The sequence below is a fragment of the Calidris pugnax genome, unplaced genomic scaffold (assembly GCF_001431845.1).
Source record: "Calidris pugnax isolate Ruff unplaced genomic scaffold, ASM143184v1 scaffold203, whole genome shotgun sequence".
In the NCBI taxonomy this organism is placed as follows: Eukaryota; Metazoa; Chordata; class Aves; order Charadriiformes; family Scolopacidae; genus Calidris; species Calidris pugnax.
The window spans coordinates 559,931-573,721 of NW_015090928.1; the positions used below are offsets into that span (position 1 = coordinate 559,931).

Here is a 13,791-nt window from a genome sequence, read left to right on the forward strand (position 1 = left end):
AGTTCCTTCAGGACTCTGGGATGTATCTCATCAGGTCCCATGGACTTGTATATCTTCAGGCTCCTGAGTTGATCTCGTACCTTGTCTTCACTTACAGTGGGAGGGACCTTGTCGCCCTGGTCTCCAACTTTTTTGTCATCAACACAAGAACTAGGAGGAAGGGGGTTACCAGTGAAGACCGAGGCAAAGAAGTCATTGAGAGCTTCTGCCTTCTCCTCATCTGTTGATACAAGTTCCCCACTGTTGCACATCAGGGGGGGTACATTTTCTTTAACCTTCCTTTTCTGGTTAACGTACCTGTAGAAGCCTTTCTTATTTTTCTTTACGTCCCTTGCCAAGTTCAGTTCTAGCTGTGCCTTGGCCTTCCTGACCTCATTCCTACACATCTTGGCAGCATCCCTATACTCTTCCCAGGATGCCTGTCCCTTCTTCCATTTCCTGTGTAGCCCCATCTTGCCCCTTAGTTTGACCAGCAGGTCTTGGCTCAACCATGGTGGTCTCTTGCCCTCCTTGCCCATTTTCCTACATGTGGGGATTAAGATCTTTTGTGCTCTATAGAGAGCATCCTTAAAGATCTGCCAGCTCTGTTCCGCTCCCTTGTCCCTAAGGGCCATTTCCCATGGGGTCCTATTTACCAACTCCTTGAAAAGCTGGAAGTTTGCTTTCTTGAAATTTAGAGTCCTAACTGTGCTTCTCGTGGGCTTCAAACTCCTTAGGACAGTGAACTGCACTAGGGCATGATCACTGCAGCCCAGGCTACCTTCAATTTTGACATACCTGATGATTTCACTTGCAGGCATTAAACTGCTTTTTAAAAGCCTATTGGTAAGTTTTTATGAATTGATGTACTTTCAGGCTTTGGGACAACAGCAGTAGCATCCATTTTTAATAAAGCCTCCCTAACAATGTAGAAAGGATTGTGGGAACGGGTTGATGAACCACCCTGTAATCCTTCCCTAATCTGTAACTAAACCAAAGCAGCATCAGTCACAGCCCTCACAGTGAGAATTTGGGATTCAGCAGCAACACTAATCTCATTTTTAGGTCCTAGGTTAGTAAGCTGTGTATTTTCTGTTACACCTTGCACAGGCAAAGCAAACTCTCCCATTGCAGACCCTCCAGCTTGTCATTCTCCATGACTGTCTTCATGCCAAGAGGCTCCCTCCTAGCAGTGGGCCACACTCCCCAGCAATGCTTGTTATAAATTAAGTTGTTGTTCAGCAACATCACCAAGAAAAATATGGACAGCTATTAGTGCAGCAAAAGTCAAACATCCACAGTCCCATTTATTTGGAGGAGTTGCTTTTGAATACACAGACCCCATCATCTCAAGTGTCTTATTTCACACATAAGAGCCCAAAACCAAAACTATACTTTTAAAAAAGTATTTAATGCTTCAATGTTACTTAGAGGAAGAACTGCTGTTTCTGATAGTTTTGCAGCTTCAGTGGCTAAAAACTCGTAACACTGGCTTCATCTAAGAAATACACATCTCGGACCAGACGCATTCTAAGTATTAACTATTTTTCATGGTATATGGGATGGCAGCATTAGCCCCAGAAGCAGGGACTGCAGCTGCTTTTCTCCCCTCCTTGCACAAGCCCAGGTGTCAGTGGTGTATTTTGTGGTAGAGTACGTGCTTTGGCAGAGTGTTCAGGAGGCAAGGGGTAGAGAGAGAACAGGAATTCAAGTACTTGAGCCACAAAGAAAAAATAAAATGCGTATCATTTTTTCCCCAAGAGTTAAAGAGAGGTTTCAGTTCATTTCTCTCTCCCAACCACAGATATTTGCTACAAGTTTCTTTCTTCTCTACTTTGAAAAGAAGGCTTAATCCTCTTCCACATACAAGGATTCAGAGAGTTGTCTATAGCCTAGAGGAAGCCACAGAGTATCTTGTATCACATGGGAATCTATCCAGTTGGCTTAATCTAACATGAGACTATAAAAATAAGGCATAGAGTTGACCCAGGTCCAAATGCACTCTTCTGAAAGCACTTGCAGCTCTGACACCCAGTCCTCCAGCTGCAACTGTACTGAAGGCACCATGCCCTGTCTTAAGATGAGGTGCCTGCAGAAGCTCAGGTCTCCTGTATACACCACATATGGCCTCAGCTTTAACTTAGGTCAGTGTCCCCCTTCCACATAAACACAGCTGGGACCCAGAAAGGAACTGTTCATCATTCCTCAAACAGTTGAAGTCAAGAGACATTTGCAGGGCACACCTACCACACTGTGAAAGAGCTGGTTGATGGCACCTACTTCCCTACTACACAACACCTAGAAGAGGTATCATCCGTTTCCCCTCCCATGATAGCAATATTAAAGGACTTAATGAACAGAAGAGTTGCATTCCAAATTCCAACCCCGACCTGCAGTACTCATTGTAGCCTTTACCAAAGGCTCCAAACTACTACACTCACAGCTAGGGAAGGGTGAGGAGCACACCTCATGCAACTCCATGTCTCCAAGACAGGAGATTCTTCCACTCTTAGGTAAATGAATCCCAAGAGTAAACACTGGAGCCAGCTGGGCAGGATGCCTCTTCAGCAGAATGGTCAGCCACAGGTCTCATGTCCCTCCCAGGCAGTTCATGTGCCTGAAGATGGAGCTACCAGCTGTTGGATGGAGCCTTCTCCATCAGCACACTGTTCTTTTGGGTCCTTGGTTCTGAGCCAACACAGCTCACCACCCACACCACTGGCAGCAGTCTAACAACAGGTTGCAAGCTGCACTTTCCATCTTCATAGGAACTGGCCCCAGATGTCAAGCGTTTACCACCCACTGCCTGACAAGGGTCTGAAACCAGCTCAAGCAGACAGTCCTTAAGGTCTGAAATGAAGACTCCAAAATGAGTTCTCTGTTTAAAGACCAAGTGATCACAGCTACTTGACATCAATGGGGCTTAGAAGTTTTCAGCAGCCTAGAATTTATAGCTCAAACTTGCTTCAGATAACTTAATCCAGTCCAATAGTCTGCCATGCATCTGAGGACCAGCAGACCTTTCCTCTCACTTTTTTTCTTTAAGAAGGAAGTTACAGAAAACTCCCTACATTTCCTGGAACAGTGCTACAAGAGCTTCAAATAACAAGACCCTTACAATACAAGTAACACCCAAAGATCATACGATGTTCTCCCCCCTCAACTCATCCCTTATCTGCCCACACTGGAAGTTCCTGGAGCTCACAGGCTTCAGTTAGGCTGAACTGCCACAATGACTTTTTAAATTCATTAAGGTCAATGGAAGATATTACACAAGTTACTACAACTTGTACAAAAATAAAATTAGAAGCCTGGAGGGCAGCAGGGACTGATGCTACATCCCCAGAAGCACATGCAAACACACTACCCAAGGGACAACATAACCTGAAGAACCAGGACCACAGCTGGGCTATAAGCACCCATTCTAGGTAGCTCTTACCACTTCATTTTACCCTATATTGGATGACTTCATACAGGTGGCTGTGTATTTTCTCTATTTCTACTATTAATTCTACATACGCACCACCACCATTAAGCACATGCAAAACCACTCATGTTAGTCATGATTGCACTGTCCACCAAAGGACAAGGTACTCATCTTCCATTAGTAACTCAAGGAAATACAAGTATTATTACAATTGAGAGAAAAGTCAGTCCATTTTATTAGTGCAACACTTGCTTTATTATCTCCAAAAATCTTCAAAACAAGCAGTGATAGGAAAGAGACACAAAACTAGTTCAAATGCACACAGGCCAGGAATTTTTCCTTAATTAATCAGTAAAGCCTAGAAAAAAAACAAACCAGTTTGGATAAAATCTAGATCTTGTAAAATTGATTCCAATGTTTCAGCAGTGCTGTGTGGGCCTGCAGCAATGAGATACATCCACTAGAAACTCCGTGATTTGCTCCCCTTCTACACTGTTCTATTTTAATAGACAAAATTGATTCTGCTCAGTCAACCACCACAGCTGTATTAACTCCACTGAGTACAATGGGTCACCCAAAATGCTGCTCTGACTGAAAAAATCCAGACAGCATCAGGAAAAGCAATGTTAAAAAGCTGCTTATTGTACAAAAATCTGGAATAAACACCATAATTTTAATCCTTCAAGCACATACCAGCAAGAGAAAGGAACATCCATTTCAGAAGCAGACGTAGTCAATGCCTGGTTTATGCTGCTTTTGTAAAATAAATACTTAGTTCTCCATATACGAAGTGACCAACTGTCATTTGTTCTTTTTAATAAAGCCTTATTTTATAGAATATAAACAATTTTTGATTATTTAGCTAAGGAAAAAACCTTCATCCATCTGTTCAGTCTTACTGGGTTTTAGACAGTTTTAAGCACTTGGAACACGCTGACAATGACATTTGGACAAGCCCTGCTCATGAAGGAATCCACGGAACAGAACAGTACTTGGCTCGGTGCAGAGCCACAGCTTATTAAGGTCACCACTTTGCTAAATAATTAATGGAAAAGGTAAGATAGTTCCCCAAAAGTATAAACACAGTTAGGAATAAAAAAAAGAAGTCAGCCATCATCCACACCAATTTATATTCAAATACTCTGGGTTAAGATGAAACAAAAAGCTTTTTAAGTAGTTATCAGGAGAACTAGACCACAGCAGGACTTTCAGAATTTGAGCCAGGTGAATTGGTAGTTTTAGTAGCCAGCTACGGTACAACTCCCCCAAAAAAGCATTAAAAAAAGGACTTATGTAACAAAAATGTCCATTTCATTTCAGGTTTTAATTTTCTCAGTAAAAGCTAGGAATCAAAGCAGTCTTAAGTTAACTTACCTAACCAAAACTACATTAAAATTCAAATTAACTTCAGTAAAGTGCTGCAGAGATTCATAATAGGATCAAATACTACTTAAAGCATGTTTAATTTTCCTTCAAGAAATCAGGAATGAAGATCAGATTGAATTCACAAAAAAAATAGCCGAACAAGAAAAAAAAACAAACCCCGCAAGTGTTATTTGAGCCTGCATTCTCCTATCTGTTTTCCCTCAGAGTTCATGAATAAGTATTTTGTATCCCTCTGTAGCAAACAACTGAAGAACAGATGGTATTAGGTCTTAAGTTACTCCTTCCTTGATAGTTTAAGCAACATGTATATTCCTGTAATATGGCATTTCATTTTACCCATTACTCCCACTGCATATTTAAGCACCCTATTATACAGCCGTTATGCTGCATTAACACAATACAGAAAAATTATTTTCCAGTAAATAACTTACAAAAATCTGATTGTATACACTAATACCTGATATGAATCAAAATGCATGTGCACTTGTATGGAAGGTTCTGGAGAAGGAGGGAAGAAATCCCAGCAGCTCTGGAAATGCGCTTATTGGGAATAACCCTGTGGCTACAATGGGGTTAGAGAGGCTACGGCATGTTTAGTAGGGGTAATAATTTTTTATTTTTTTTTAAAAAGCCCTGTTGGGGTTTTAAGTTCACCATCATCCAGGTGTGTAAAACCATTCAAGCCTGAAATGGAACATCTTCCAAAAATTATATTCAAGATAAGTACAATTATGCATTTACTTTTTTCTTTCAGCAACTTAGTAGAAGGGGTATCACCACACACCATTTCACTGTACGTATTTGGAGCAAGCCAAGTCACTGCTAACAAAGCTGTCACTCTAGGAAGATTTTGGTACAAATTTATTTGGTACAAGTTTATTTCCCACTGATTTAGAACTCAGTCTAAGTTCATCAATCCCTATGGACAACTGGCTGGCAACTAAGATGCTTCCGAAGGCTGAGATGTGATCAGCCAGACCCCACACCCACAACACAAGAGACAGGACTTTTAACTCTCTCCTTGCACCAAATTCTCAGTGTCTTTTACATGGGAATGATGATCTGAAAAAGTCAGAAGACCAGCTCAGAAGTTCATTCATAATGGGCAAAATTCCCAATAAGCAAGCTGCTTTGGATAAGCATCATGCAAAAAGGAGATAGGGAGTTGATTTCTTTGAAGGACAATGAGATTTTACACAGGGATACGGGAAGCTGCTTATGGTTTCAGGATTAGTCTGTTCCAGAGCAAGTGACCACTAATAGATAAAACAGGCTCTATTTTGTGGTTTATGTGGAAACTGCATTGAGAAAGATCTACAAGTAGTCTCTGGGAAGAGAGGAGGTATGGAGGATGAGGGTGCACACCTTGCTTTTTACATACTGAACAGCTCACACTTTCACCGACTGATCAAAGCCTCTTTCTAATTTGCTCTGCAGAAGTGAAACGGAGGCAAAGAGGAGCTAAGACTCCTCTCTAAATATAAAGAAAAATCAGAGATTTGAAAGTATTTATCAACTTGCAGTTTTAACACCTGGTCCAGATGCTGCTGCAGTCTAATATATTGCAGAAAACATAATTGTAAAAAGCACTTGTGGCATAAATGCAGATTTCTCATCTCAGAGCCAGCAGGAGAGAAGTAGGAAAAGTAGTGAGTTGGTTCCTCCATTTCTGAGCTACACAGGAATAGTAGGATGAAGGTTGTTTCTAGCCAACTTGTCAACTCCGTGGAGAAGACCCAACTTTCCCCTTCCTTGCCCAGCTAGGATTCAGCCACACTGGAATCAACATTGGGATGCACCCATGTTTTCTAATAAACCAATATTACTTCAGGGAAATAATGCATTTCCAGATGTATCTTCAATTTCACATGTACAAACCTAACCAAGAGAAAAACCAGTTCTGCTTCTGCATGACCATTTCAGATATTCTCCAAACAGTATTTGCATAAACCCCTCCTACTTCAGAGCAATGAAGATATCTCTTCCACCAGGAGTGCCAAGTGTCATACATCTCACATGACATGCCTTTGGCTGCCCTTTTCTTATGCCTTCAGGCTGTCCGGGTATCACGCATCAGCACTTACCTTATATTTGTTTTCTGGCCAGTCAGACCTACCACTGAGCCTACAGAACACTCAGGTAAATATCCTGCTGCTGGCAATCACGGAACAGCAGGGGCTGGAAGGGACCTCTGGAGATCATCTAGTCCAACCCTTTGCCAGAAGAGGGTCACCCAGAGCAGGTTGGACAGGAACACATCCAGGCAGGTTTGTAACATCTCCAGAGACTCAACAGCTATGTCACAGCAAGTCTGAAAACCAAACTTCGGCTGATCAGACAGCTGCAGCAAGCTCTTCTCAGCTCTCAAACCCAGACCTACCACACCAGCTGGGCTCCTGAAGCATGGGAGATTTATCTCTACCTCCCACCTCAATCTCTTCACACCTGGTCCTTACAGTAGGGCCTCTATGCACCCAAGAATCACTCCTCCCAACCTCTGCAGCATCTCTGGTCTCCCAGAGCACGCAGCAATCCTGATAACTCTAGTAGCCAACAGTGGAATTGCTATTGCCACCCTTCTCTTAGCCCACCATTACCAGTGCCACTGAGCTTTCTTCTGACATCTGCTACACCCCAGCCCCAGAACAAGGCAGCAGTCGGACCACAAATGTAAGCACGTTGTACACACAAGTCAGAGGGCATACCAAGTGCAAACGGTACTAAGATGACAGCTTGCAACACCAACTTTTTTCCCCTGTCAGCTGTGGACAAGAGATGACCAGAGGGACCAGAAATATCCTTTACACCAAGTTCTGCTTTTATTTTAAGTCATTTCCTCGTACTGCAATGGGACCTCACACGTTTAACATGAGTTTAACCAGAATTAAAAGAGCATACAACCAACCCTTACACAAAATGTGCTCCAAAGCAAAAGAAAGGAGTCTTACTCGATACAAATGCAGAATGTGAAGTCTGACCCAGCTCTATTTCATTTACTGAATTCGAGAAGCAGTCTATTAATAGTTCACTGCCATATCCCTATCCTGCTTCTCCATGTCAGGGCAACAGCTACACTAACAAACACCAGTGATACAGGCACTTGTTTTCATATTGACACTGCAAAGCAGAGCTAAACCAATTGTTTGGATTTAAACAGAAGTCACTATCTCACAAATTAACTCAAAACAGACAAAATTAGTCTGTGTTAATTTAATCTGAGCACACAGCACTATCAGAGTCAAGCTTTCAAACAGTGTCTCTCCTTTCTTCTCCCAAACAGATTTTGTGACTATTCTGTTCATTTACACTACAAAGTTTACCCTCCAATAAATTAAGAGCATAGCTAGTAACCAGCTACTATTTTGACATCAGACGAATGCTGTCAGCCAACAAAAGCCGAAGTGCCACAGCAGTGAAAGTCCTGAAGATGTCACCTTTTTCAGAAAGAAATCCTTTGGATTCTTGGAGGCATAGGACATCCTCCTCCTTCCACATCATTTAACTCCACATAATTTAGTTTTGCCAGAAGTGACTTGCCAGCTAAAGCAAGCTTCCTTTAACATTATCCATTTTATGGGCTCCCACTTCTAACCATGCAAATGTATCTGCTTACACAAAAACAGGAGCCATGGACCTTTGGTATTGCCTTGAACAGCTATCACAAAAGATCTTTTAAGTGGACATAAGATGGAAAATAAAGCTTAAAAATGTAAGAAAATATTTACATCACAGGCTTTTCTCATACATAAGGTAACAAATTTAGAAATAAGCTGCATGCTTTCCCTCCCTTCATCTGCTTGCCAAATGGAAATTTTGGTTCAAGAAAAGATTATCAGCCTTCAAAACAAAAATTAGTGAATACACATAGGTCAACATTAATGATTTTAAATGCCCTTTTTATTCACCTTACATTAAAACAAAGTCTAATCTCATCTTGTACTTCTAGAATATTCATGCCATATTAAAATCAGCCAGCTATCAGCCAATCTGGATGAGCTTCTCATTTAAGCAATAAAAACTGAGATCAAGAAAATACATTATCTGTTTCCATATTAATACTGCATAGGAATCAAATGAAAGAAATGTTCAGAAATGCATCCACATTTAGAACTTAATTTTCATCTAAGATCTGTGCTGTCCAAAAATTTTTAACTCCTGAACATCTGAGTGACTTCAGACATACAATGCAATTCTACACTCTTCCTTTGGTCCCGGTAATGACATAAAAAGCACGAAGTGCTATAAAACTATGAAATAAAACACTTATCTTGGAAAGATAATTAAGTTTTTCCCTACAGAACTACACTACCAGAAGCTTGGCAGAAAAGCTGCAGGTGTGGGGAGTAAGACATTGCCTGCTTTGAGTGGCATGTCTATTTGTGGCTGTTTTGTGGCCATTGGGAAAATGCGGTCAGAGCTATTCTAATACCCTTGATTTCTAATTTCAGCTATATGGGCAGGGAAGGAGAATTGACCTCTGCCCATCCTTCACTCTGACATAGCTCCCCAAATACCTCTAACATCTGATACCTAACCTGAGCTCCAGCCCAGGGAGCATCAAGGAGTCCCAACACATTCTCATGCAGAGCACCTGGAGCCCAAGTATCCTGAAGAAGCCAATGTCCATCAACCACTGGTATGGTATGCAGAGTGAAGAACAAGTCTCAGGCAACCAGTGGAAAAAGCCTGGCTTCCCTGTGGTGTTCACCAACAGGGTACAGCACAGCAGGGTAAAGACAATCTATCCTTTCCACATTTTCAACAAAGAAAACTGAAATTAAATACAACTGAACAAAGCACTCCATTCAGAGTGCAAGCAGTACCAGGTTTGACTCTTCCACAGTTTCCCTATGCGTTCCCAAAGGGAAATGGGATGGAGATTTTGAAACCACTCATCTAACTAAAAAGATTATTTGGCCTGCCAGCAGTAGATTGGCAAAAGCCTATATTCCTTATTCATGACCTAACATTTTACTTAGGAGCGCAACACTGAAATACTGCTATGCTGAAGCCTCACCACACAGCAATTGTATGCCACCAATTAAAATTAATTATAGCTGTTGAAAACCTTAGAATGCAAGCCCTTCCAAACTGTGAGGGCACGCTAATCCTGCTCTAATACTTCAGTTTCAGGAAGGAACAATAAACTTGATTTCTAGCTGGAATTTGACTACAGCTTTCACGTCTTCTCCGACAGGTCTAAAACCCAGATCTAGTTTGGATTAGGGCAGGATCCAAGCACTAACCAAGCCATGATTTTGGTTCTGAACCCTAAAGCCATCTTTTCAATGAAATAAAGCCACTGAACAGGAATGGCTCACAAGGTCTTTGTACAGACACACACACACAAAAAAAAGACAGACACACAGGCAACAGTACAACCCGGGTGAAAAAAGCGCTGAGCAAGGACAGAGGATTAATGGCTGCAGAGAACCTCAGTACTGCTGGTGTTCAACTCTCAGGGTCTAAAAGTAACAAGCACGAGAGTATCTCCAGAAAAGACAAAGGACAATTTGTTGGAAGTTTTGTGCTAAAAGGCTCTCGGATGGGTTCTGGTGGTGTGAGACTGCAGAGGAACTCGGTTTCTCTCCAGGAGAGCATGGCAACAACGGCTTCCACTCACTCTGCTGCTATGTATATCTGAACATAACATTTCTACAGGGGAAGAGACAAATGGGGACACATCTAACTGGCACAGCTTACATAAAAATGTTCAAAATACCATGAATAACATGACTACTTGACAGCACCCTCTGAATGTTTTCCCAGTAAGACTCCCCAGCTGAATGAAGAGTGTACTGTACAAGCCAAAAAGCCCAGGAAAACACACAGCTACTCGCACCTTCTCCTGATTGCCTCCTTCATGCAAACCCACCCCGAGAGCACAGGCTTCCATCCCAAAGCGATTAAAGTCTTTTGTCATTCAATCAGACGTTCTCAATCTAGACCCCGAGTGCTGGCTTTCAAATTCACATGCCATCTCCTGTTACCTGGCCTCTGGCATCCCCTCCAAGTGTTTAGGTAAGCAGCAGTGTCCAGGGAAAACCAGCAACCCTGCCTACCTCTACAGATTCACACCAATTTCTCTACAGCATTTGAAAATAGAGAGAGTTCTCTTTCTAGAATTAGAGGCCTAACAAATTTTTAATTAAATTGAAGATAACTAGTAGCAAGATCCAATTTAAGCTAAAGCACATATAATGGGAACTAGTGGGAATTAGGGAATTATTACCCATTATTTATTCACATGCAGTCAGTTCAAGAATTCCTAAAAAAGTGTACCTAGGAATAAGCAAACTGATCACCAGGTAAGCACCACACTGCAATTTTGCCTTCCACGTTTTCTTGGGTGTGAATGACCCAAACCCTGGAGTTTCAATGCACCATGTTCCCCAATACGTCTGGCAGTCTTTTGCAGTTAAAGCAACTGTGCTACAGAAAATGTTGAAAATAGATATATTTCAACTCCCCTGCTAGATTGTAGTGAAGAGATTTGGCCACACAATGAATTCCTGCTGGGTGGGCCAGCTCTGCGGCGAGCACACTGGCCTGTGCCGCCAGGACCCACAGTGGGACAACATCAGCCTCTTCCTACAGCCAAACCTTCCCCTGCCAGCACATGAAGCCCTTGGCAATCCCCAGCACCCCCCATGGTGGGGGAGAGGGCTTACACCCCATACCACCACCCTTTCAGGTCCTCCGCTCCAGGCCTTACCTTGCCCAACTGCTGTGGCTCAATACTTCACCTTTCTGGCTAATAAAAACCAGGAAACCTGGGGAACGCACAGTTAGGAAGACTGAGAAGTGCTCCCCATTAAGTAGAGTTGCAGCAAATTATGATTATATCATGTAGGAAATCATTAGGGAATAGGGATGGGGCTGCACATCCATCCCCACCTACCTCAGGAAGCCAGGAGTGATTTACAACCAGACTGGGCCAACATTAAAACAATCAATCAGGAGCTCAGGCTTATTACACCACATTACTTACATGCTATTCTCAAATACTCTCATAGGCCATAAAGCTCAGTCAGCCAGTGGAAGTTTAAGGCCCCCAAATTATAACTAAGAGTTAATTCTTCTAGTTCCCACCCAAATTACAGAGTAACTCAGACTAAGTAATAGCTCAAGAAAAAAAATTAAAATCTGCCTTCATTTCTCTTCCTTAGCCAGGTCTCTCTCAAATGGATGCCAACAGAAATGAGGTAAGTAACAGACATTAAAAGCTTCACAAAGGAAAAAAAGCATATATTACCATCATTTTTACACAAGTGAGAATATAAATATCACAAAGAGAAAGGTAACAGCTACATTCCAAACCAGAAAAAAACAGTATCTAAACCTTCACTCTTTAGATATTACTGGATGGCTTCACTCTAAAGATCTAGAGCTCAAATCAGGTCTTTTATTTTAAATCTTCCTTTTAATAGGTATTTGGATAGAAAGCTCTTTGACCTAACTGAAGCACCAGTTAGGTGCTAGAAAAAAAAAAAAGACAAGGCCTGGGATACTTTCAGAGGTTTGATTCAGAAGAAACTGGTGAGAGTCAACATTTCAAAGCAAGGGAAAGGGCAAGCGAGGGGGGAGCTGATCCTCAATCTTTATAAAAGCATCACACATTTATATTCACAGCAAAAGGAAAGTTCACTCCTGCAAACACACTCCAACTTCATTTATGTTTGGTGTCTTTTTAATAGACCCACTGCTCCACACCTGCTAAATCACGCTGCTGAGGCGGCCGGGGCAGGAGGAGCGAGGAGCTCCATCTCGCCCGTTGGGGCACGCGCTGCGCATTCGGCACGAGCCACTCGTGACCCTTTTATGCAATAGGACAGGTCTTGTGGTACCAGGGCTGGAGTGGGCAGCCAGACAGCAGGGCCGAGAGGGTTAAGCCTGGGAGGAGTGTACATAAGGTGGTAGATGCAGAGCCAATGAGAATATTGTGCTATAGTTAGACACTGGATACTAAGCGAGGGTGACTATAAAGGCTGCTCAAAGCTGAGCGTCTGTAGATGACACCGGCATGTTGGCCCTTAGCTCCTAGGCTTACAAAGCAGAAAAAACCCGCAGGAGGATCAGCTCGGCTTACCTGAAGTTCACACCATGCAACTTCCACCCACGTCTCCGTGTCCAGGCCCTTATAGACCGTTTTGAAGGATCCCCTCCCGAGTTCAATATCAAACTTTAGGAACCTGCCATCCAGCGAGGTAGCAACCGCTTTCATATCAGCCTCCTCCTCAGGCTCCTCTTTCTTAGCCTTGCTCTGGTCTTTGGAAGCATCCAACGCCTCTTTCCTCTCCGCATCTTTCTCAGTTTCCTTCTGCTCCTCAGCCCCTGCGACAGTGCCCGGGGCCGGCGCTGCCTTCAGCTCCCCAGAAGGCTCAGCCTCCAGGCAGCCCTTCTCCAGGGCCCCGTGCCCTGCCTTCGCCCTCTCCGCAATTATCCTCCGGGTTTTGGGGAGCAGGATGATCTTCCTCTGATGCTCTGACTCGGGAAGGTCGAAAGCAGGTTCCTCCTGGTCCGAATCCACCACGCTGCGCCGCAGGAACCGCTGATGGACCATTTTGGGATCCCTGGAGCAGTGCCCGCGGGGTGGCGGGGCTGGGGCTCCCGGGGCCCCCGGCATTGCAGCAGCGGCCGCCCCGCTCCCCCCGCCGCCGCCGGGGCCATCCATATTCATGTTCGTCTCCGCAGCCGGGGGAGCGCCGGGCTCGGCAGTCGCTGGAACCCCGCCACGGCCGCCGCCGCCGCCTCCTCCTCCTCCTCTGCCTCCCCGCCGAGGTGCCGATCTGGCATCGCCCCCAGTTTCCATGAGGTCTGAGGTGTCCGCGCCCGCCGCCGCCCCCGGCCTGGGGGAGTCACCGCGGTCCGTGTCCGCGCCGAGCCGCCCCACCGCCACCTGCCAAGGGGCAAAGGCAGATCCTGAGGCACCGGCCGCCGGGCACCGCTCCCCGGGGCTCCGCCGCGGGCCGGGCCCGGGCCCTGCCCGCCCCCCCCCA

The 13,791-nt window shown here is 44.0% G+C and overlaps 1 protein-coding gene across 10 annotated transcripts in view; it reads right to left on the reverse strand.

Moving 5' to 3' along the window:
• The window catches only part of WNK2 (WNK lysine deficient protein kinase 2), a 125,880-nt gene extending 112,184 nt beyond the window's left edge, over nucleotides 1-13,696 (reverse strand). For all 10 annotated transcript variants that reach the window (XM_014951549.1, XM_014951546.1, XM_014951540.1 and 7 more), the window contains exon 1: nucleotides 12,882-13,696. In XM_014951549.1, coding sequence (XP_014807035.1) covers nucleotides 12,882-13,604 — 723 coding nt within the window. In that variant the 5' untranslated portion in view covers nucleotides 13,605-13,696. The remainder of the gene's footprint in view (nucleotides 1-12,881) is intronic.
• Between the last annotated feature and the right edge of the window lie 95 nt (nucleotides 13,697-13,791).